The 25,158-nt window shown below is 38.3% G+C and overlaps 2 protein-coding genes across 2 annotated transcripts in view; both read right to left on the bottom strand.

The window, feature by feature from the left end:
* Positions 1 to 228: 228 nt before the first annotated feature.
* On the bottom strand, positions 229 to 1,503 carry LOC134652867 (uncharacterized). The gene has a single exon (XM_063508065.1). It carries the CDS (start codon positions 1,242 to 1,244, stop codon positions 234 to 236), a length of 1,011 nt encoding a protein of 336 aa, XP_063364135.1. The 5' UTR covers positions 1,245 to 1,503; the 3' UTR covers positions 229 to 233.
* A 5,445-nt stretch (positions 1,504 to 6,948) lies between these two features.
* The window catches only part of LOC134652829 (WAS/WASL-interacting protein family member 3-like), a 31,654-nt gene continuing 13,444 nt past the window's right edge, over positions 6,949 to 25,158 (bottom strand). Inside the window, exons 3-7 of the mRNA XM_063508011.1 lie at positions 10,111 to 10,234; positions 9,611 to 9,833; positions 9,014 to 9,114; positions 8,195 to 8,334; positions 6,949 to 7,165 (exon numbers count right to left, since the gene is read on the bottom strand). Of these exons, the coding sequence (XP_063364081.1) occupies positions 6,974 to 7,165; positions 8,195 to 8,334; positions 9,014 to 9,114; positions 9,611 to 9,833; positions 10,111 to 10,234 (780 nt within the window). The 3' untranslated portion in view covers positions 6,949 to 6,973. The remainder of the gene's footprint in view (positions 7,166 to 8,194; positions 8,335 to 9,013; positions 9,115 to 9,610; positions 9,834 to 10,110; positions 10,235 to 25,158) is intronic.

Here is a 25,158-nt window from a genome sequence, read left to right as displayed (position 1 = left end):
TGAGCTTAGGCCAATTCTTTCATGAAACCGATGCTGCCAAAAATACGGGGATGAGGTGAGCGAATCCCGTGCCGTGATTAGTCTGTTCAAAGACACGGACCAATCACGGCACGGGATTGACTCGAAGATGGAGTAACGCTACCGTATGTGTGGCAGAGGGGGTAGCGCAACTATGCTATGTCTAGAGGTTGGATTGTCTGTGGCTATGCCCTATGCCCCTCCTACTCTAACTTTTATCCTAAACGATCAGGGGAAGGCGTAATGTTTCTAAAGACGTCTAGCGCGGGAGACCCCGAGCGCATGAGGTCCGGGCACGGCGTGTTCGTGCGCGTCATACTCTCGAAGCGTTCCCGCATCGCGGCCACGTGCCCCGCTATCACACACTCCTTCCTATCATCCGTCTCTACTGGCTCTTGTACTTTATCAGCTCCGTCCAAATCAGAGAGCAGGGAAACTTCAGACGAAGCCGTATAGTACATCTCGCTTTCATGAGCCTGCCGCTCGTCAGACGTCACAGTCTCCTCTTCTATCTGCCCCGGCAGGGACACGGTGGAATCACTCCATCTCTCTACTGAACCCTCGTGTTTCTGCACTATCTCCGGACTCACTATTTCTGACCTAGAAGGATCACTCCATCTGTCTTGAGTCTCCGCTTTCGCTCTTTGCACGAATTCTGGACTCGCTATTTCTCTCGAAGAAGGATCACTCCATCTATTTTGCGTCTCGGCTTTGGCTTTCTGCAGTACTTCCTCTCGACTCACTGTTTCTCTAGTCGACCTCTCGCTCAATCTATCGTGCGTTTTCTGCTCCAACTTCGAAGACTCACTCCATCTATCCTGCTCAGTTTTCATAACTTCCGCTTGCAGATCTCTCCACGTTTCCGCTACATACGTCTCGGCGGTGCTCACGAGTACGTCATCCGGGGAGGCCACTTCCAGCCTAGAGACGGACTGTCGCCACGTCTCCGTATTGTAATGCTCCACTTTCTTAAATATCACGTCGCTCGGATCCGCCGTTTCCACGTGACACGCCACGTACCAATCGGGGTCAGTCTCGACTTCCTCAAAAACGGTCTCTTCGGGGATCGTCTCCTCGGCTACGAGCGCGTCGACTAAGTCGAAGCTGCCCGACCGGGAGCAGCTCTCGAAAGTTTCCTCGTCGCAGCTGGAGGTTTTCATAGTGTCGCAGAGCTTGTTGATGGCGTCGACGACGTCCCTCAGGTCGCTGACGTCATCGGAGGGCATGGTGACTTCCTCGATCGGGAGGAGGTTGTCCTTGGTGGCGATGGTGTTGGCGGGGAAGAGGAGAGCGTGGGCGACGGAGAGTAGGGCGTGCGCGGGGTGGGAGTCGGGGCCGAGGTGCGCGGTGGTGGCGGGGGGGGCGGGCGCCCCCCGCGCTCGCTAGCAGGCGCTGGACGTGCCCGCCCAGCCCGCCAGCGGCACGGCCAGCGGCGGCGGCGGCGCCTGCGCCTTGCTCGTCGAGTGCGCGCGCGCTGCAGTACGACATATCGTAAGTATTTGGGATAAAACACAAACGGTAAGTATCGGCAAACTGAATAACCAAAGTTGAGACTCGAGGTTTACGAGGTAGTGTTTAGACAAGCAAACTGACGTGATTTCCTCGGTTCAATTCCATTCGCACTTCAGATATTTAGTTTCTCGATACCCGTTGAATAAAACTGACACAAAATTCAGATAGGTAAAAACACAATTCGAAAACCGTTTTTTTTTGTATAGTGGCCATCAAATAGGTGCAACAAAGCAAAACGCGGTTCATCATTACCAAGGAATTAGAATATTCAACCTCCGTAGGCCGTATGTTCTACCTATAGTACTAATTCATTTTCATATTAAATAGTTGAATTTGTTTTGTTTCGTTCAATTTAAAAACAATTCCAATTTAATTCATAAAGAATAAATAAATTATTCTAATTTCAATGCTTATTTGTCTCGTATGGGGAGCCAATAAAGGTTATATTTGCCCACAGTTGCGTACCCATTTGATGGCGACTGACTTGTCACTAAGAGCAATTCGGAATACACATTACACAAGCTTTTAATATAAGTATTATGTACATTTGTTATCGTCTTATTGTAATTCAGTAATGGGAGTCCTATAAAACCAAACTATAAAATAGTAATACTTAAATAGTTTATCTCACTAAAGTGGGCTGAATATATTTGTGCACAATTAACTCGAGAGCGCTCCTTAGTTGACGCACAAGTATAGCCAAACCTTTCGTGAAATATGACATCTTTCACTAAAGCTGATCGTTTTATAAAACATTCCATTTTCACACAATCTAGCTGCAGTAGGTACAGACAAGTGCAGCCAAATTTTGTGAAAGTACCTAGCATTAGGTACCTATATATTCATTATCTTATTCAATGTATCGTTATTGGCGAAAGCACGTAGGGATATTCCTTGTGAGACCTTATGCTGAGAACCTAATTAGATAGGGAACTTTTCATTATTGCGAGGATATAAAAAGCAGAATATTCCGTGTGCTTTTTTTCTTCAATATCGTAACCAAAGTGTTCTCATGCGGACGTGCCGTGCAAGGGTGCAGACAACATGCGATGCGCGTGCAAATGTAAATGAGCACTAATATAGTAGCTTCCGTCTCCACGTCCTTTATTTAAATTCTTAGAATAGTTAGATTAGAGTATTGAAAGTAGGAAAAAAACCTTTTATGGCGCGGATTTGTTTTAAAAAAAACGTGAAAACGTCTTAAAAGATATTCAACGTATAGAAGCGATGGTAAGTGACAAAACCACTACGTTTAGGTAACGGTATAATCCCCATAGTTTGCTTGCTTCTTTCGGTGTCGTCTGTCGACATCCTTGTACCTTATTCAATACTTTAAAAAGTTCAAGCCTGATGGCACCGTAACAATAATCTATAAAGATCGCATCTATACGTTTTTATAAGTTTCAAATGCTAAACTACTGCCTATGAAAACAAAGCACAATGCAAGTGAGCCCTAAATACTTAAGTAAATACATAAACTAAATCTACCATGCTCTAAGAAAGTAATTAAACTTACCCAGTGACATGCTGTTCGCATTCTGCGGACCACAACACTTACGTACGACATCATACAACCAATAGAGAGCTCATCGTGACGACTACGCTCAAATATACGTCATACTTCTTATTAAACTTTATACTTTGCTAATTTCATATATTTTTTGGGAAATAAAAACGTTACTTTTGATTAAAAAATCTAGGGTCAGCTTGGACTTGATAACAGTTAAAATGTGTACTCTCTAACGCATCATCTATACTCCGAGTCGTAATTAGATTCCAAAAAAAGTAAGAGAATGTTGCCACTGCAATAATTTGATTGTAAAATAGTAAATTCCTTTTTATAAATAAACACGCTAAGATAATTTATTGGTAATTTTACTCCTATGATTTAAAAAAGTACTTTTATTTACTTGTTTTTACATTAAATACAAGACGCGCTAGTAAAAAGTGGCAACATTGTCTTACTTTTTTTGGAATCTAATTACGACTCGGAGTTTATATGTGAATTCGGTTTGGTCCTATGGTTTATTGGCGGAAAACGCCATTTCTTTGTTATCGTAATTATCATAGGATACAAATTCATTTCATTTCCGTTTCAAGTCTTACGAAATACAATTGAAAATTGTCTTTGGTACCTAACCTGTATTAAAAAGAGATAAAACCAAACTACAATAAATATAGTAATTTTGTAACTTCAAATTCAAAAGAAAACAAAATACTTATATGTAATTATGTTGGAAGCATGAAAGGAACAGACACAAAATAAGCATCAACGAAAATGTTAGGTTGAATGAAATACATGATAACTCTTCAATAATAATTACTCTTTTATTTAAAAATAATAATGTAAATAATTATTAAGCATCGTACCACATCACTGTATCACAATACCTGTTGCTTCTCAGTACAAAAAGCTTTCAAAGGTCGCTTCATTTCTTAACTGAGCAAAGAAAAACAATATAAATGAGTATAGCGATTTTATGGCCTTTTTCAAAATTGGATCTAGACAACGTCAGTAACCTGTTGTACTTCATATAGCACAAATTAAATTTCAAAATATTTTATCAAAATATAAAAAACGTTACATCCAAACAAATTGATAGTGGTCCCCAGACTAATGTTTTTTTGCCTCATTAAACCTTTTTCTTTTTTTTTATATTTTGATAAAATGTTTTGAAATTTAATTTGTACTATATAAAGTACAAGAGGTTACTGACGTTGTCCAGAAATTTATTAACGATTTTTTGTATGATATATATCAACGAATCGATTTCGTTATCGGGTTCAATTTACCAGAATGACATCGTCAACAGAATTATTACGCTAGTTAAGAAAGGCTGCAACCTTTTGAACTAAAATTATAATGTGAATAACTTCAAGCCGTCAACAATTACACAAATTCGCAGTACATGGCACCTCACTATTACAATAATAGATCACAAACGACATACGTATTTTTAACATTCCTAATTATCGAGGGCAATCGCTAGTAATATGCTAATCGTATACTTTTTATTATTTGGGTCTTATCAATTAAGAAAATAAATTTTAATTTTTCTGATGAATATTGCATAAAAAATACGTAGAACAACGGCAACATTTTACGTTAAATTTTCAAACCTTTATTTGTAAAAAAATTGGACGGAAAAATAAATACTGAAACTTTGATAGGCTTAAAATAGTGGAGATCACAGAGCATGTATAGTATGGAATAAATAATATTATGTTTGTCAGCGTACTATTTTTAACAAAATAAAGTACTCTTGCGTGTGTTTGTGTTTAACTCTCGTAAAAAAAATAAAAGCAGATTTCAATTCAATTATAGGATTTTTTTTAAATATATTTTAAACTCGACAAAACTATAGCCTGACCAGTAATATATGATAATTGTCAAGAGGGCGCTGTTATTCTCATGTATAGGGTGACAATTCAGTGTAGTATGAAAAAATTTGTTCCAGTGAAATTCCGCAACATGGCGCACCCTCAATAGATCCTGGTTCACCTATACATATTAATATTTATTTCCTAGCGATTGCCTCTCAGCCGGGAGAATACTTTGCGTTACAGCAACTAAACTACATATACATACGATTAATATAATGACTCAACGTAAACATAATTAAACATCTACATATTCATTATGAAAAATAATTTATTCTACCTTAATAGAAACTTACAAAAAAATATATGTTTGGTCTGAAATGACTGAATTTTGAGGCCAATGGAACCAAACTCCCGTGGGGTTAATTAGAAATTTCGATGACCAGTGAAGCACAGTGGTTGTGAGTTGTTGAAATGTGGATGAAAGTGAAAACACTTTGTGAAAAACGCAAATTCAATTATTCAGACTTTGAAGTAAATGCAATTTTTAAATGGGCGTTTTCCTTTTTACTTAAAAAGATAAAGTTATGAGCAATAGGGATACTTAAATTGAAATACTTCTTTGAAAATATTAATACTCAAAAAGTGCAATAGTAAAATTATTCGAAAACTATTATCCCTTACACATGCATCGTGCATTGAGGCATTTCTGACAGTTACAAAACAAGAAATTGACGAATAATTACTAAAAAGTCTAAGATATTTCCGCAATTCCCTTTTAAAAATATGAATTATCTTTAAAAAAAATAGTTTTCAATAACTTACTAGTAAGAAATGCCTCACTTGAAATGAAAAAGGAAGCAAAAGGCTCAATTTTGTAAAACTTCTACAAAAGTTTTGATAATTTGGTATGTAACGGATAACGATATAAAATGACTCTTACTACTAACTACATACGTCCTAATTATTATGTCAACACATGACTTGTACCTATTGCACTTACTGTATAGTATGTACCATGTACATAATAATACTAATTTGATACAAATCTACGCAAATGTGCGTATACATAAACTAAATGGAATAATTCTAGGCAGTTCAAGTTAAATAATAGTAAGTAATACATTTAATCACTATTTATATGCTTAAGTAAAACGTCTTGTATCTTAGAAAGTGCACTTTGTATAACAACAACTCTACTAAACAACTTTTGGTCTAGAACTAACTACTTTTTTCGACGTTTTGTCTTAACTTCGTTCTGCAATTGGTTAACCTTATTGCAGCGAGATAAGGTATTATTGATTGTCACTGTGTTCGATTTATCACTACTTTTATTACTTATAAATACACAAAATGTACAAATACAAGCATTAAGTGAATTCCACTGAACTCTATCATGAACAATATAGGCCGGAGCCTTTAACAACATTTGCGGACTATCTAAGTACTCAATTTCGTATGTACTATATGAAGGACATATTAAGTTTTAAAGAAAAAAAAAACCTGACAAATGAGGCAGGGATTTGCCAGTGTCAATTTATTAGCTCTATGAAATTGACAAAAAGTTAGGGTTTGCGTCCTACGTGTAGTACGTCTGGCAGGAGGTTAGGATAGGTTTCGGGAGTGTTTATGTAATCTGTAGCAGTTAGAGTCAATAGGCTCGTTTCTTCTAAAGTAAAATGTATCTATTATGGCAATTTCTACGTCAGTGTGATAATGCACAATAGAATTCAGTGGTTCATAGTTCGTGTCATAATAAGATTTGAGAACAAAAAATGCCTTTCGGTTTTTGCACGGGATGCAGCTTGTATGTACGTTTTACTGAAAAAAAAGTAATTTCTTTTCCGGTTATCATTATTATAGTAACAATTATCTAGATGAATGTGTTGTCTGGGTAATTGTTTTACATTAATTATAGATGGCCTAACCTCGTAAGACCCAAGGCAATTTTCGCGCTTTTGAATTTGGAACTTCCTTTTATTTCTAAATGTTTTCAAAACTCGAATTTAATTTGTACTCGTACAAGTACACGGGGACTTACGAGACTATAATATTAATTTATCAATGCCGCGCACATACGAGCCGCATCTCGTATGCTACTTGTACCACTGGATTGGAGTGATCACGCATACTTACCGGCGGCGGTGGCGGTGGCGCTGGAGTAGCCCTTGACGATGCGCAGGAAGGGGTCGGGCGGCGGGAAGCGGTGCGGGGGGTGGAACAGCTCGGCGAAGCGCGCCTCCAGCTCCGGCGCGCGCACCGACGAGCCGCGCACCGGCGGCGGCGGCGCGGGGTACTCCTCGTGAACCGAGCTCTGGAAAGTAAGCACGACATCAGTGACGATTCGATTGCCATTTTTGAACTGTCAATTTGTCAAACGGGGTGTAGTTAACATTTGTAGTATAGTTTGTAGCTTTCTAATAGAGCCCGAAGGCTAATCCTATTGTCTATTGTTCAGTAAAACCGCACGTGCTACTTACCTGCAAAAAAGGGTCTTAATTATTCTATTTGGCACCTGAGCGCGGGCTAGTCCAACGCTCAAAAAACCAGTGTAGGTGCGCTCTCCGATAACGCGCCTTTGTTACGCATCTCGATGACACATTTTAGACTGGTTCTGTAGCGTTCGACTCGCCGGCACTCAGTATTTCGGTTACTGAGTTGAACGGACCACACACATATTTATCCATTAGTCCATTTTGAATCTTATTGCAATTTCCATAGGAGTTGTAATACAATTACCTGGGTAAAGTGAACGAACGATTTTTTATGCAGGTGGTTGTGGCACGTGGCACGAGCGGTTTTACTTAACAATAGACAATAGGATTAGCTGTCGGGCTCTATTAGAAACTATACTAACTGTCAAATGTACTACATGAAATACATATTTACTATTCATAGTCTCATATAGTACATTTGGCACTAGTGAAGCGTTGTGCGCGGGCGACGACGCACTGAGCCTAAGGGAATATTTACGCATTGATTGGTGTTTGAAACGAGTACATACTAATGTACTTGCGTTTAGTAGCAAATCTATGAACTCGCATTAAATACTACTCAATGTGTAAATATCACAGGGCGGACACGCCATACATCAAAAATGATTTGCGTTTATATGTGTGCGCGGCACGTCTGTACAGTGTACACACGTCATTGTCTATGTGTGCGTAAATCGCTCTACTGAGAGCATGCCAGAAGTCCGTCAGATTCATGTCGCGGCCAGTCGCGGGGCGAGGTAATCCGAGTCGGGGCGGGGCGGTGCGTGTCCGTTATGTATGATAATACTATTACTTATTCTGTGGTAAATATGCTAAAATTGCTAAATGAAAGGTAACTATATACTCACGTGTTGCCTATGATGTGGAGGCGGCGGTGGCGGAGGCTGCGCTAGCGACGCGTTGCGCGCGGGCGGCGGCGGCGGCGCGCCGGGCGGCGGCGGCGGACACACGCCGGGCGGCCGCAGGCCTCGGGGCGCTCGCATTGTGCCTACACACCATATCAAAATATAAAACAGTGCCACCTAGAAAACGTTAGTTACTTTACTACATCGAATTACTATAATATACTGTAATTTTGTGTAATTAATTAGTTTAGTTTAATTTAATTGTATACCTAAGTACATTATGTTACATAGGGAAGAGCGGTGTTACCCAACACGGGCATATTTTTGCTTACAGGGTAGCTCCATCCCTTGCATCATATGTGTATTTTTTGAAATAAAGAATTTTGTATTTTGTTTTGTATTGTATTTGAATTGGGCAACACAAATAGAATCAAGTACTTAATAGGTACTCTTCTTTAATTAATGTATTTTTGTATAATTAAAAAAAAATAGTTTTCTATTCTTGGTTTTGCGTTATGTAGTAAATCTTTCCAGTGGTACTACTTTTTGGTGAATTTTGCATCCTGATGTTTTCAAGATATTGGAATTCCAAAAATTCTCTATTTGAATTTCTTAAGTATATATCTAGAATACATGTCTAAAAGGCTAAAAAGAATCCTATAATGTGCATAAAAACTCCAATATGTATTAAGAAATGTAATAAACTCCCAGCGAATAGACAGTGTCTTAGCGAACTCATCATGGCGGTCTTTGGTGTCGGAGGCCAAGATCCACTTCGGGTCGTTGCGCCATAGCAGTAAGTAAATAATAAAATGCTCTTACCAAAGTGTGATGCCGGATTCTTGGTCCCGATAGGTGGGTTGGCGGGCGGCAGCTGCGGCGGCCGCGACCCCACCGGTGACGGTGGCGACACCGGCGGCGACCTGTAACAACACGGTATTGAGATTAGTCGTATTATCGGTAAGTCGTATACCAAACTAAACACATTTAACTAACCGGTTAATGTTAAATATGTTGCTGATAACTGTAATTTCATATAGAACTGTTAAAGTTTATTTACCTACCGAACGTAACTTAACTTACGACCACAGATAGTTGAAACAACTGAACTGAACCTAATTCTTGTGTTGCCAAAGTATAAAAACTAACGTATAAAATACTGCAAAATGAAATGTCAGAAATATTATGTGTGTACTAAAAGGCCATGTAGGAATCTGATATGACTTATAGATAAACTTGATAATGTATGAATCTCATTGATAATCGACTAGCCGTAAGAGATGACTGAGATGACAAGAACCAAAATACAAAGTGGACAATCAACGTAGATAACCTTGACAATATGGTGGCCCGTTAGCAAAAACACATCGAATATGCAGAAAAAGTTACAAAGCTCTGAAAAGAAGCTAGTTTCCTCACCTAGGCACTCGCATGCTCTGCGCCCTGCCGGCCATCTTCCCGCCATTAATGTTAAGTTTCTTGGGCGGCGGGCTTGGCCGGTCCGGCGGGTTGGCCGGCGGCCGAGGCGCCAGGTTTGGCTTGCCGTGGCTGATTCGAGGCCGCTCTGATAAGTCGGAGGTGGAGAGGGACGCGCAGGGGGTCGGTGTTGTGGGGGCTGAGGTTAGTGACGTCATGCTGCCTCCTGGAAGATAAGATTTGTCAAAATATAAGACCTCAAACGAAGTAAATGAAGATAATTGATTATGTGATACACTTCTAAAGCCGAAGTAGTACTAATTACTAAAGATTGTCATGTATATAATTATCTAGCGCAGCAGGGGTGACAGAATGATGCAAGATGTGGCGTGGAAGCGACAGGCGCTTGTATGTTCTGGCTCTTACTTTAGGACTCTCATAATTACCATATACCATATACATTCCACGGCACTACCCAGTAAGGTTGACAAGGTTCTCTTTACCTAACGCAACTGGGGTAGCAGAGTGCAGCGCACTCTTGTTGCGGTGTAGCGTGGAAGCGACAGGCGCTTGTATGTTCTGGACTCGTTCCGCCACGCCACCAATTAGCACCGAGTCTGAAGAACTCTGAAAAAAAATAGGTCTTTGTGAAATTACGTCTTGTAGTTCAGCTAGGATTTTCAATATAAGGTTAACCGGGGAAATTTGACTGTTGGGATAAATGAGCTGACTTTAAAACTATAAAATCTATTAACCGGCAACATCCTGACTAAAGTTTACCTTCTTCGTGTAATACTAAAGACAGTGTATATAAGCTTTATAAGAAAATAGTTACTACAGTTTTCGCCTTATCTCTTTAAGTAAAAGAGGTGTGAATGTGAAACCCAGGTGTCCTAATTATGATTATGTTTCACACCTCTTTTGTTATTTTGTACTTTAAGAGATAAGACAAAAAAGAGCGACAAACATATTAGATTTTGCTATACTTTGTTTTTATATGCAAATTCAATATTAAGGCTGGTCTTGACTCTTGTGTCTCAAAACAAACTCTAAGACATATTATTATTAATTGCAAATATTGCAATAGTTAACTTCTTATATCACAAATGAATCATTCTAATAGCTGTATAAAAACTTTACTTTGTACCTACAGTAAACGTACATATTTTTAATTGCCTCTTTTTAGAACATTTTTCATGTAAAACTTAAATTACTGTGATGATTCATAAAGGAAAGTAAAACCAGCGACATCGGTCAAGATTGCAGTTACGAGATAACCTCAATGGTGACTAACATGTTTATTTATATTACGTGTCAGTTATTATGAGTTATGTTATGGCTCACTTTGTTTACTAATAATCACTATTACTCGCATAAGAAACAATTTTACGTTCACTCGGACAGTAGAGGTTAAATACTCATAGAAAAATTCCGAAAACTGCCATTTTACTTGATACTGTGATTATTTTTTTAGTGTCCCTGTCCCGTTTAAAAACTTGTGTCTGAACCGGAACGGATAGAATATCACCTAGTTCTAACACTTCTAACCTCATCGTACCCAATCATTATTTAAAGAAATAAAGGATTCTTATTCAGCCCAATGTTCTCAATCAAGAACAATTTTGTTTCGTGTACGGAATTTTAGGCAGGAACCAAATAAAATAAAGTGTTCTTTATTGAGAACATTGGGCGGGACCTTTTTCTTTAAAACTAAGTAGTTTTACCGGTCAATTACGATGTTACTTTTTCTTTTATTTTCTTATGATGTTACTTTAGCTTTTCCTCATATATTATATTTATGTCCTGAATCCTGTATATTTGTTTTGTCCTGTAAAACGTTCTCGTTCGCATTTGGTTCAAATGAACGTTAGCAACTATCAAACTTAATTTACATTGCAATAAACGTGCAAGGTTTAAAACCTAAAATATAAAAAAGCGGCCAAGTGCGAGTCGGACTCGCCCATGAAGGGTTCCGTATTTAGGCGATTTATGACGTATAAAAAAAAACTACTTACTAGATCTCGTTCAAACCAATTTTCGGTGGAAGTTTACATGGTAATGTACATCATATATTTTTTTAGTTTTATCATTCTTTTATTTTAGAAGTTACAGGGGAGGGGGGGGTCACACATTTTACCACTTTGGAAGTGTCTCTCGCGCAAACTATTCAGTTTAGAAAAAAATGATATTAGAAACCTCAATATCATTTTTGAAGACCTATCCATAGCAAGCATTCCATAGCAAAAAACACCTGCTCAAAGCACATATCTCGAAGAATGTGAAAAAACGCTTAATTAAGGTGTATATCTGGAGCATTGCTTTATATGCGTGTGAGACGTGGACACTGACACAACGGGACAGAGGGCGATTGGAGGCCTTTGAAATGTGGTGTTGGCGGAGGATGCTAAGGATTAGCTGGACAGAAAGGAAGACTAACGAAGAGGTACTGAGCAGCGGCGGCTGGTAGCTATGTATTATGGGTGTTCACTTACAATAAAAAACAAAAACTAAACCTACACATTCAATTAACCGTCGCAAAGTACCTAGATGTCGGTTTCCGTCCACCCGGTCATTGAACTCTCTCATAGATTTTCGGTATTACGAATATCTTGACGACCGATAGACGCCAACTGCAGTTCATTTTACAAATGGATGTATTGTTTTTATTTAAATTTTATGGAAAGATGTACTAAATTGTTAACACACCTACTTACTTATTTCGCTCCAAACAAACTCACCGCACGTCGCCCGCGCCCGAGCCAAACACAAAACATATACTTTAAGACCTTTAAGTAACACGAAAAACATAATAAGCTAGTTACTTTTATCACATTCACACAACACAACCACGGTGTTTTTGCATATTGATCTGAATAGTAAATATATAAGTTTTTGTTTTTGACTAACATTGTTACGAAAGTTCAAGGTCGTCCATAATTGAACTCGAGTCGATTTTGTAAACTATTTCACATTCTCACGTTAAATTCATTAATTTTTAAACACCTCACAACAAACAAATTATGTGCTTTCGCTGTTTCTCTCTCTCTCTCATTATTTATAATGAAAAAAAAGCCAAAATTGCATTCCCGCCTTTAAAATTGACTAAGGTACAGTTTAGAAACAAGTGACAACAACATCAACATGGCGCGCGGGATGCGCGCGCAAGGTCAACCGGGCTCGGAGCGCCGCACCGATTTTGCCTGTTCCCTCATAGAAAATGTTCTGTTTCACGCGCGGACCTGTGTCGAAACTTCTCTTTCGCTCTTATTGAATTTCCTATTGATCGAATGTACTAAATCTTTTTCCATAGGAGCGCAATCCAAAGCGCTCCGCTTCGCGCGTTACCTTTGATTTCTATGAAATTACGCCGAGTAGGTAGTGGTGAGCTGTCTACCTTATAATGAATAAAGGTTATTATTTAATTGGTATTGAGTTTTTTACGATAGATCTTAAATAGTAATATATTAAATAGGTGGTATAATTACATTTTGATTATTTATGGGAGTGCACCGCACAAGCGCTCCTTAAGGCCAGCCGCGCCTGGTACTGAGCATGGCAGGAGAGAAGAGATGCCTGTTAGACACAATAGCTAACAGAAGGGGCAAGATGGTTGGCCACCGGATACGGCACTACAGATTCTTTTTAAACATCTTGGAGGGCAAGATTAAGGGTAAAAGACGCAGAGGAAGGCCTAGGATCACATATCTCAGCCAAATAAAAGATAGAGTTTCTGTCGTATCGTACGAGGGAGTTAAAAGGCTGGCCCAGAAAAGAGAAGAGTGGCGATTACTCCACCGACAAGAGCATAGCTCTTAAATATTGATGATGATCCATAGATACCCCACACGTATGGGTTTGATGAAAAAAAAATTTTTTGAGTTTCAGTTCGAAGTATGGGGAACCCCAAAAATTTATTGTTTTTTTTTCTATTTTTGTGTGAAAATCTTAATGCGGTTCACAGAATACATCTACTTACCAAGATTCAACAGTATAGTTCTTATAGTTTCGGAGAAAAGTGGCTGTGACATACGGACGGACAGACAGACATGACGAATCTATAAGGGTTCCGTTTTTTGCCATTTGGCTACGGAACCCTAAAAACGCCCCAATCATGATTTTTTAGTATCAAATAATTCAAAGAAAATAAATATAGCACCATCCATACCTGGGATAATTATCTGAATAATTTCGAACCCAGGTTTAAATGTTAAGTTGTGTTACGTGTTATTTTCTTATTTTATTTGGCCACGAATAAACGCTCTCTATTCTCTATTCCATTCTATTATCTAAAGGAGCGGTCGGCAACCTTTTAGCAGCCAAGGGCCACATAGTAGTTAACGAAGTTGACGCGGGCCGCACTTTGTTAATATTTATGACTATATTAGACATTATCGTTTGTCAATATTACATACAAAATAGCCAGAGAGGCTCGCGGGCCGCAAGTGACAGGTTCACGGGCCGCATGCGGCCCGCGGGCCGCGGGTTGCCGACCGCTGACTAAAGGACAGAACAAATAGCCTCACGTATGTCTCAGTGTACCGTCGGTCCCTGTCTGACACTTTTTGGACACCGTCCTTGACGAGTGACCTAACGATTGATTGGTCTGACCTAAATGAGGGCGCTACTTCGTATCGTGCACACGCTTTATTCTTTTAGGACGTTGAATTAGGGTATATAGCAGATTATGCGAGTAGAACGTTACATCAAAGATGACTTAAGAACGGTATTATATAGACAATAGCGATCCGCACCGGATTCGCACGGGTTAACAAATTATACGTACATAAACCTTCCTCTTGAATCACTCTATCTAAAACCGCATCAAATCCGTTGGGTAGTTTTAAAGATCTAAGCATACATAGGGACACACAGACAATGGGAAGCGACTTTGTTTTATACTATGTAGTGATAAGTAACGGGGTTAGATTAGAAAAATCCAAGAGGTTTTTTTATACATTAAAGTCGCCTCCTTAAGTAAGTTCTAAGGCTATGATCTTGATCATGTAAAATTATTGATCAAAGACCGTTCTTTGAGAAATATTCTTGAGTAACCGTTTACTCAAGAATATTTCTTATTATTTTTACATCAGTGTTTTTAAACAGTGCTCATCTAAGCATCTGAAGTGGTGCTAAGTATAAATAGAACAATCCTTTGTTGACTTTATTCGTCATATTAAGTACTCAACCAAACTCTTGGTGGTCTCTGAAAACACAGAAATGTTGAGTAGTTCATTATCACTGACAGATTATGAACTTAAGATCCATTTGCTCTACAAAATAGTGAATCTGTGTCATAATTATCAAGACCACAATTATTGAATCGACACGATTTCCTATTGATTATATCAACATCGTATCTAAGGTCAGTGACAAGTCATGTTGACCGTGACTCATGTCATGATGACTCACAATGATAATTGGTAGGCTTCGAAGGGATACCTAAGGTTGCAATGATACAATGCTATTGAGTCATCACCATCAGGTAAATAAAGTGTGCCAAGTTTTCAAAATAGGATCCGAGGGTCACAAATCTTAAGGTAAAGAAAACCACAAGGAAGGACAATTTTAAGTCTGTATTTAATGTCGCTAAGCCAGGGTCATAAGTAACATAAGTACGTAATAATCCTAGAAATTACTTGTCACAGTTATAGAAAACTATACTAGACAAGACTCTGCCCGCGACTTTATCCGCGTAGTCATGCAACTGATTGAAACTTTTGCTACTGACTTTAAAACATACCCACATATGTATAATCAAAAGCTTTCAGGTTTTATCACCAAAATTAAAATTTCGAAACGAAACCAGCACTTCACAAGGTTAATTTCCAAGTAAAAGTTGACTTGAAATGTCAATATTCAATTTAATAGCCCGGGCTTAATTTATATGACAAACTGCATTCATTTTACATCTGCAATTAATACTGTTCCCAACGCATAGCGAGTGCATCGCCTCAGGCAAGCCACTATTAAGGTGCAGTGGGTTCAGCAAGCGGAGTTTTTTAAAAATCTCAAAAGATAATGAATAGCAATCTTGGGGGAGTCCCCCTTTAGTATTACTTAGTAACATTATCGTTTCAAAACCTGATTAAACAACTTTCGCTTTTTACATATAAGCTATTAACATGAAAATTGATTCTTAAAATGCGTAATGTTATTTTTGATCGACCATAGGGTTACTTTTATTTTTGTTAAAAATAACACTTCAATTAACAATAATATCCCCAACACACGGCCGTCCGTAAGCTTTTTAATTTACACACATTGTCATGTGTTGCAAATGCCACGAGTTAGCTTGGTCCGACTCTAGCCACATTATATATCTACATGATATAGGCATGATATAAACGCACACGGAGCCAACGTCATACCCATTAACATACAAATTCATGGCTCTTTCTTGGCACACGTCGACCCAAACTATTCACAACACGTACTAAACAATAGTACTGTGTTGACCAGTTTTAATGAGACCTCGAGATTCAAAACAACTGTGCCTAATCGAAAATCATCCTTATTGTGGTTAACCAAAGGTGATCGCTTGGTAAAGCGTTGGGAACATCAGACCCGAGCCAAACAAAAGTCCGCTTTTCAGATCGAAAACGTATTGTGTACTAAAGAATTAGCATAGATAATATTACATTGTACGTGTGAGGAAGTTAAGTTAATGATACTGGCAAGAGTTCACGGTGAAAGCCCTTTTGGTAAATAACGACACATTGTTACGTTACTACAGTGAAACCTGGTTAAGTGGGACCTGGATAAGTGAGAAACCTCTATAGCTGGGACTCATGGTGCGGTCCCGACACTTTAGCACTGAATTACCTCTGTTAGTGAGAAAAAACGAACCTCTATAACTGGGATTAGTTGTTGTGATTTTAAAGTCACATTTACCTCTATAATTGAGACAGAGAGTGTATTTTACCTCTTTTACTGAGACTATATTTATAAGATCACATTTTCCTAATTGTTTTTTTTTATTAAATAAGAATTGACCTCTGTATTTGAGATAACGTCAATCTATGACCTCTCTAACTTGGACTTTATTGATCAATTTCCGTATTCTTACTAAATCTTAGTCTATCCACGAATTCCGCATTTGCTTATTTGTGTCTAAACGACTTCAAGTTTTATTTAGGTACTTTGTGTAGTTAAAACTATCGAAACGAAAGCTGAAATCTTGATAGTAACACGAATAAATAAATTTTCATTTAATAGATTTCTAAGACGCAATGAAGTCCGTATCAAATTTAATTGAAAAAATATAACCTTTGGAGAATCATTCAAAATAAATTCGATGAAATATTTAAACAGATTAATAAAATATTTAGGGACAAGGATTAGGTATTTTATTTTATTTATTTTTAAAGATAATTACAAAATACCTTATTAACCACCTCTATAACTGAAATATATCCTCTATTCTCACCTCTATTAGTGGGACCCTCTGTAAATGAGACAGAAATTTATTTGTACCTGGCTAACTGAGAGCCTGGGTAAGTGAAATACCTCTTTAAGTGAGACAAATCTGCTCGTCCCTTGAGATCTCACTTATCCAGGTTTCACTGTATTTGTCAGCCTTGCGGTAGTTACGGCAGTATTTCCGTGAAAATCGCTTAATTTAGTAGAATTTGTCTTGTGTTTAATATGTTGGCAGTGTTTCCGTACAAATCACTCAATTTAGTTAATGCGCTATTCATTTATTATTAGGTAAGACGATTTATACTAGTTTTCTAGTTTTTGACTCCCTCCGCGCATATGTGTGATCTTACGTAAGGGGCACAAATCACGCGAGGTGTTTTAGTAAGCGCGATGTAGGAGGTGTACGGCGCTTCATTGGCTGTACCTAGGGTTTGCACGATGGATCCGAAATGTATGGGAAGATCCGCGGATCCGGATCCAGATCCGGATAATGTCATACATTTCGGATCCGGATTGCAAACCCTAGCTATACCTATACTATACTATAACGTCATCTGTTGGAATCTTGTGGCATCTGTTGAGAGTTAGAGACATAAAGGAGATGCCACACATGTATTCTGCCAGAGACAAGTACCTACCAATAGAGAGATGTCATCAACCGTACAATTCCATTGTCCCATGTAAGCTATCGTATAAAATCGCGATCATCTCGCGAATGAATCATTGTGCATTAACATTCAGGGCCGCCAGCAATGACTAATATTTATCGTGCTCAAAAAACAATGTCTTTGTTGCAATGACAATCCTAGTAGTACTAGTCACCAACACCTTATGTGACGAGAGCTTAGATTCCCCATACGATATGTTGAACAATCTTAAAACTTGTCATTGCAATAGGTGTGCAAATTGTCAGTTAACACATTCATTGCCACCCAGCCAAACAAGGCATCCGCGCCAGGCCACAAAAATTTCATCATATAAAGCTGCAGGTACGACGATCCCGACTATCGGGTCGTCCGGCCTGGGAACGAAATCATAAAATACCCGATAGTCGGGTTTTCGGCACTGAATGTGTTAAGATTAAGAGTGTTGATGAAGTGAAGGTATTTCACAACAACACAAGAGTCACACGAACTCACCGCCAAAAAACCGTGTAAAGGGTCTGGCAAAACGCTTTAAACAGTGTTCGTTTGAGAATATGCGAGACAACACATAACAACGCCCAATGCCCCGCGCTCCCTCTCGACTCTCGAGTGGTCCTGTAGGGCTAAGATGGCTGGCTCTTTATCATTTGTCACCATGACTGTCACGTTTTAACAAATATATGTAAGTGCGAAAGTGAGGCATGGCATGACAGGTGATAAAAATGCGACCATGATAGCTGGTCTGGTCTGGAGATTATCGTTCACCCAGTGTCCAAGATACTTAAAGCGCGTCAAACAAGCTCGTCAAAAGCCTTACCTGTCCCCGTACCATGACTCACTGACAGTGTCAAAACTGACATATACGCTAACGTCTACGTAATTTACTTTCTATACATCTCGCTCGCACTAATATGCGACAAGCGTGGTGTATGTGATACAAAATGATGATTCTACAAAATAAAGCATCACATAACAGTCAATAGGTAAGTTTATCTCATTCGATTGAAGTAAGGTTCACAGGACACTTAAGTGTGTCTGAGTGAATATTCAAGTAGTGACTTCAACTTTTAATGTAATATTTTATTATATAAGGTCCATGTGGAGAACACAACCTTTTGGTTTGAGAAGAGCGTCATAGGGAAAGAACTCTCGGACATAGTCAGAAAGGAACAGCTTCGCTCCTTCTGCTCTACCGACCTTCTCTATGTGTAGTATGTGTACAAGCGTGTAGTGTGTGTACTACGCCTTACCCACACACGTACATAGCTTAGTATATAATGGCTGTACTTGTTATTTAAGACAGAACAAACCTATATTCAGTACGAACGAGTTCTCCTTTACGTCCCACCTCACATGGCGACCCTGCCAGCGCGGCCTTGTGCTGCATTTATTTTTCACAAGCGCAAGAGTAAGAAGTGACGAAAGAGCTTGTAGATGTCTTACCTGATAGACCGTCTTCTCTTAGGTACCTAACAAAAATATGATTTATAGTTTGACAGATATGGTCATTTCAAACATAGACAGAGAGAATCATACTTGTCTTTGTCTTACGCTATATAGTACTAGTACCCAAAAGAAAGGGATGAGTAGTTTCTTTTGTTCTTATTTACTGACATATTTGCTTTGCCAGTAAAGAAGAACTGTATATACTAACTTTTAAGTCACCCATTTACCAACATGCAAGTTTTAGGGACAGGGAAGAACTACAAGATTTAACCAAGCCTCTCGCCTCACCGGTAAAAAACAAAAAATATCAATTAAACTGGTTATTTCATAAACGAACATGAATTTTAAAAAAATCATTTATTAAGAGGAGGTCCGAAATACCGGAGCCTCGAAATCGAAGTTTTCGGATTGGCATATCGCCAAGTCACGTTTACCTACCCTTAACAAAGGCGTGGCAATTAGTGCACTGCACACAACTGGAATACGTTGAAGCTTTGCTGAGAGAAATATACATTTCGTTATCTACCTCTCTATCGCTCTTGCACATTCGAGCGATAGAGAGAAATAGACGAACGAACCAAGTGTAAGCCCTCACAGCTCCTAGCGTTGAGTCATTGTCGCTTACGAAACGGGCGGTAAGCTTTTAATCCTTCTGAAAATTCTAGGAAGCCGATTTTATCTGATGCTCGAAACTACGATCAAACACTAACGAAAATACAATCTTGTAAGTTTCGGTACGGCCGAAGGGTTCGGCAGTTTTTCGGCCGAAACCGAACCTTCGACGGAAACATGATTTTTATGCCGAAACCAATACTTAAATTTAAGTCCCACGGAAGTTTTATCGTTAAAAAATTCGGCTTTAGTTGGCGTTGGCTCTCGGCTGATATACAACGCGACCGTGTTAAACTCATAACTGGACAAGTAATTATCCTAATTTCTTAAGCGAGGACCCAAACGATTAAAATTAAGTGTCAGAAGACTTAAATTCGGGTATGAAGACATCTGTTTTAGCGTTAGTCGTTAAACAACGATGCCATATCATCATTATCAACAAAGACGAAAATAAAACGTATCAGATAAACACAGTTGGGTTAAAAAGTAATGAACTACTCGGCTACCATGAGTTGGAATAGAATAGTATATCTAAAATGATTTCTATTATTTCTATACCTAACACGAAATGAAGTTTGCAGCATCTCGCGTATTTTCCTAATCTTATCTCGCGTTCCGGCGTAGTACATAATAACTGATAAATGATAAGTGACGTGCAAGCATTTAGTACATAATCATTTCCTAATCCTCAAATAATATGCAGACAAAGGAAACCAATACTATGTTGAGTGTTCTCATAATAATTTCCTCACAGAAAAAGGTCACAGAAAACATTTATAAGGTCGTTTATGAGGACCTACCGTGAAATTTTAAACCTAAATTTCGTTATACGTGTATGTATGTATGGATGTGTATGTAAGTCGCACTAAGCGCTAATCAGTGAACAGGCCCAAAATAAGCAGGCCTTTAGGTATGGGTTTAATGGCAAAGGTCAATAATTTATGGTGTACCGCCGGTGTGTATGTATGTAAAACTCTCGATTATCGATATTTTATCAATTTGGATACAAAGCGTAATGTCACAATTTCAAAATCAGTGGACTGATTAAAATCTAGTGGGTTAATGGCGCCATGCTATTTCATCCCACGCATTTTATTAAGTAAGAGCAGTGCGGTGATGGGAGTTGACGAACTTATGGTATTGAGTGATTTGAGTGGGTATTGACATCTGACATACAATACCATTGTTAAAATAACATACATTTGCTATAAAAAATATTGACAGTTTAAAAAAAAGGGTGCATGGAAAGTAAATCTTCTATACTTAATGCAAAAAAATCCATTAGGACAGTGCCCATAGTACAAGTATTTAAGGGATACTTTGGGCTTAAGGGGCACATGATCACTTTCAATGGGCACATGAAAGTCAATGAGTACCTACTTACAAAACGGCATATCCTATTTCCATGTGAGATTTAAATTTCAGACAAGCCGATAGCAACCAACACGGAAAGTCGCAGTCAAATGCTGATCCGAAACAAAAACAAACATCTCAACTTCGAATCCCACATAGGCCACATACGACACTGTAGGTATATACAAGTGTACAGTCGCCGCGGAAACTGGTGAACTGGGGTATCGCGAAGCTAATCGTATATCACGTATATGTAGGGTTGCCAGATCGAAAGGCGCTATTATCGGGAAAAAATATCAATTTTTCGGGATTTTGGGCCTTAAGTCGGGAAAATGAACCATTCAAATTAAATTAATTGTATTAAAAACAGCGATATTATACATTATTGGCACTACGTCAGCTGCTCTGCCCAATCTCGCCAAGCGAGCCCCGCGCGCGCGCTGACGGGCTCGACGCGGGTCGCTGGTTCGCTCGACGACAGTTCAGAACTTGAAATTATTGTTTTATAACGTGATGCTGTTTTTCGGGACAATTTTCACTTTGTCGGGAATCGGGACACATGCTAAAAATCGGGAGAATCCCGCCGAATCCCGACCATCTGGCAACCCTACGTATATGCCGAGTCTGACGGCTACAAACGTAAGCCTAAAGCTAGGTACATGAAAGGCGTGTTATCGTCGCCTAGTACCCACAACACAAGCCTTATTGAGCTTTACTGTGGGACTAGGCCGAATTGTGTCAGATTGAAAGAAAGAAGAAGAAGAAAGAAAATAAATTTATTCAGGACGCTTACAAAATCGCTTAAATCTATTATTACACTTTTATTAATACTACAAGCATAAACGTCACTGAAAAGGTCTCCCCTCAGCTTGGTGTCAAGTTACCTCTAGGTATCTTGACGCTGGTCTTCCGTGGAGACCTGTCCAAGAGATCGCGTCAGTACGTAAACTTAACTATTGTCTTATTTTTTTTATTTATTAAAAATACCTGAATGCTAATGAGAAAGAACCATATAAGTACGTATTAGTATTTTATACAACCGTGATATAATGGAGAGCTTTTCAGTCGAGTACCGTGTTTAGGCAACGAAGCTTGCTGAGTTGCCTAAGTAAGGTACGAGATTGAAAAGCTTGATTATATCACTATTGTATACAATACTTTTTCTACGAGTCAACAAAAAAATACTTAAAACTAGTAGAAGAATAAAAAAACCAAAAGTATACAGCTAAGATGCGCGAGCAGCCGCGATACCTTCATACTCGTACGCGACCCGGCCCCCGCGCCCTGCGCCCCCCGGCCGGTTGGTCAACGACACCTTCTCGTAACTCATGAGGCCCTGGTACTTTCTCCGCACTAAATTCAATTTTTAGACAGCTTTTGATTGGTCAATTTCATTATAGTTGACTAAACTGTATCGAAATGAATATTATAGTTGACTAAACTGTATCGAAATGAATATTATAGTTGACTAAACTGTATCGAAATGAATATTATAGTTGACTAAACTGTATCGAAATGAATACTATATTTGAGTTGGGGTCCCATAGTGAAAAAAGTATGCGATTTCACTTTGGTATACGAACTCTTAATTCAAGCATTGCAGTCGAAGAGTAGAAAAAATCTATAATAAGGCCCGGGAAACAGAAACGAAATTTAATCAAAGGTAACAAAATGAATTTAATTACATTAAGTATACAGCCTAGCTAGCCTAATGGCTATGTTTGAAGTGCCCGGTGGAGGAACTATAATCGATCAACAAGTTTTGGCAAAATGGAGAAATTTTGTGGGATCGTGGGACATAATTTACACGCTATTTGACAGATGTCAAATAACGAATATGTCCCACAGCCGCCATGCTGGCGCCACTGTCACGCATATAAATAATACTGCCCACGTTTCTATATATTGTTACCTAATAAGACTTCTGTCACAGAAACCGATAGTTTTCCATTGTATGTAAGAAAACATAGTCAATACTATGTATGTTGAATATTTTCTTTCACATGGCAATCAAGGTGTAACAAATTTTTGTTTGTTAACCGAACGACAAAGATTCTGACCTATGACCGTTAAGACAATCAGATTGATATCTGGTTATCTTAAATGATACTTAAACAGCTCATAATAAAGTTCATTATGATTTAATAGTGTTCCACTAGATACGAGATTGCGATAATCAGTTCTCTGGTAATTATTTTTAATTAGCTTTACCGGTTTAGATGCTACGGCGAAACAAAGGCGATGTGAAAGCTCTTATTTCGTATCTATAGAAACTATAACAGCTTGACTTAGCTGCATTTTTATTGTGGTTTCGTTATTGAGTTAGTGACGTAACTCCCACACAGTGGTAATAAAAAAACTTGATTTTATTCTACGACAGTTTTTATTGTTACTTGGCGGATTTCATTTGATATGAGGGGTGTAGGAACTAAATTCTTTTAATAAAGGGAAAATAAAGAAATTAATATACGTTTGCCAATTCTGTTACCAAAAAATATATGGCACCATCAACACCTGTCAAATTCGGAGTACAATTTTTTCATAAACTTTACATGTCTCAAGGGGCCCACTGATTAACAGTCCGCCGGACGGTATCGGCCTGTCAGTTGTTCGGAACTGTCAAAATTTTGTTGTAACTGACAGGCCGATACCGTCCGGCGGACTGTTAATCAGTGGGCTCCTTTACACAATGTGTGAATCTTTGATCATATTACCTAATAAAACCAATAGATTAATTTACAGTTTGTGGTACAAACCGAAACAGTCTTAACTGTCCATCGGTGGACCTTATGCCTTTTGTAATAAGGTTTAGGAACTGTCAGGTAACAGTGTGGGCGACGGTACGTTCAGCTTTAGTTAAACATTCGTCTTGTGTTTATAGTTGCTTATATTTTTACGCAAACTAGTCTATTAATTATTCATTATTAGTATGCAATTATTGAGTAAAAATCAGTCGTAAACTCTTTACAATGCAAGGAACCAGGAAGATGCATCACCGCCTTAGACACGAAGTATGAATAGTCATAATGAGTTATACTTACTAAGAAATCAATTTACGTAAAATATACGTCAATACTCAATAGTACAAAATAATAGAATACATTTAATAGTATACAAAGTACTTGTGGTTTGCGGACAATGGTCAATTTACTTTTCCTTCCTTTAATGGCAACTTTACTAAAGAAAAATAGCACATCTGACTACAATAATGATATAAAATAAATACATCTACATCGATGTAATAAGGATAAGGATATGAAGAACAAATACATTTAATTATGAGTATGTATTCATACTAAACGCAGTTTTTAGCCTTCCTTAAATAGGAAATGAGGAAATGACAGAATGCCATGACATTACCATGGCGTTAAAAATAAAACGGTGTTAAAATTTTCCTGGTGTAAATCTTAGAATACATATCGAATATCCATAAACTATTAAATTGAGTATTATATTATAATTTAGTACAACATGCAATACCCTTCTAACTCTTGGCAATTATACAGTGGAGCGTCGTTAGCACGAATGTGAAGGGAATAGCCAAAAAGTTCTTGATAACGAGTTTTCCTTTTACAAGGGTGTGGACTTAATAGGTTTTTATTCGTCTTTTTTTTATAAATGAATCTTAAAGAGGTTTCGAGTTACAGAGGTAAAATGAATGTAAACATCGTATTAGGGAGGTAATTATACAAACGTATAAAGTACTGTCTTATTATTTTCTTCGAGTTGCAGAGGGTTGTTGATAAATAATTTCGAGATATAGAGGTGATATTACAATACGTCTTTTTTAGGGTTCCGTACACAAAGGGTAAAAACGAGACCCTATTACTAAGACTTTGCTGTCCGTCCGTCCGTCACCAGGCTGTATCTCACGAACCGTGATAGCTAGACAGTTGAAATTTTCACAGATGATGTATTTCTGTTGCCGCTATAACAACAAATACTAAAAACAGAATAAAATAAAGATTTAAGTGGGGCTCCCATACAACAAACGTGATTTTTGACCGAAGTTAAGCAACGTCGGGCAGGGTCAGTACTTGGATGGGTGACCGTTTTTTTTGCTTGTTTTGCTCTATT

Source organism: Cydia amplana, chromosome 12, assembly GCF_948474715.1.
Source record: "Cydia amplana chromosome 12, ilCydAmpl1.1, whole genome shotgun sequence".
In the NCBI taxonomy this organism is placed as follows: Eukaryota; Metazoa; Arthropoda; class Insecta; order Lepidoptera; family Tortricidae; genus Cydia; species Cydia amplana.
This window is presented reverse-complemented; position numbering and strand designations above follow the sequence as displayed.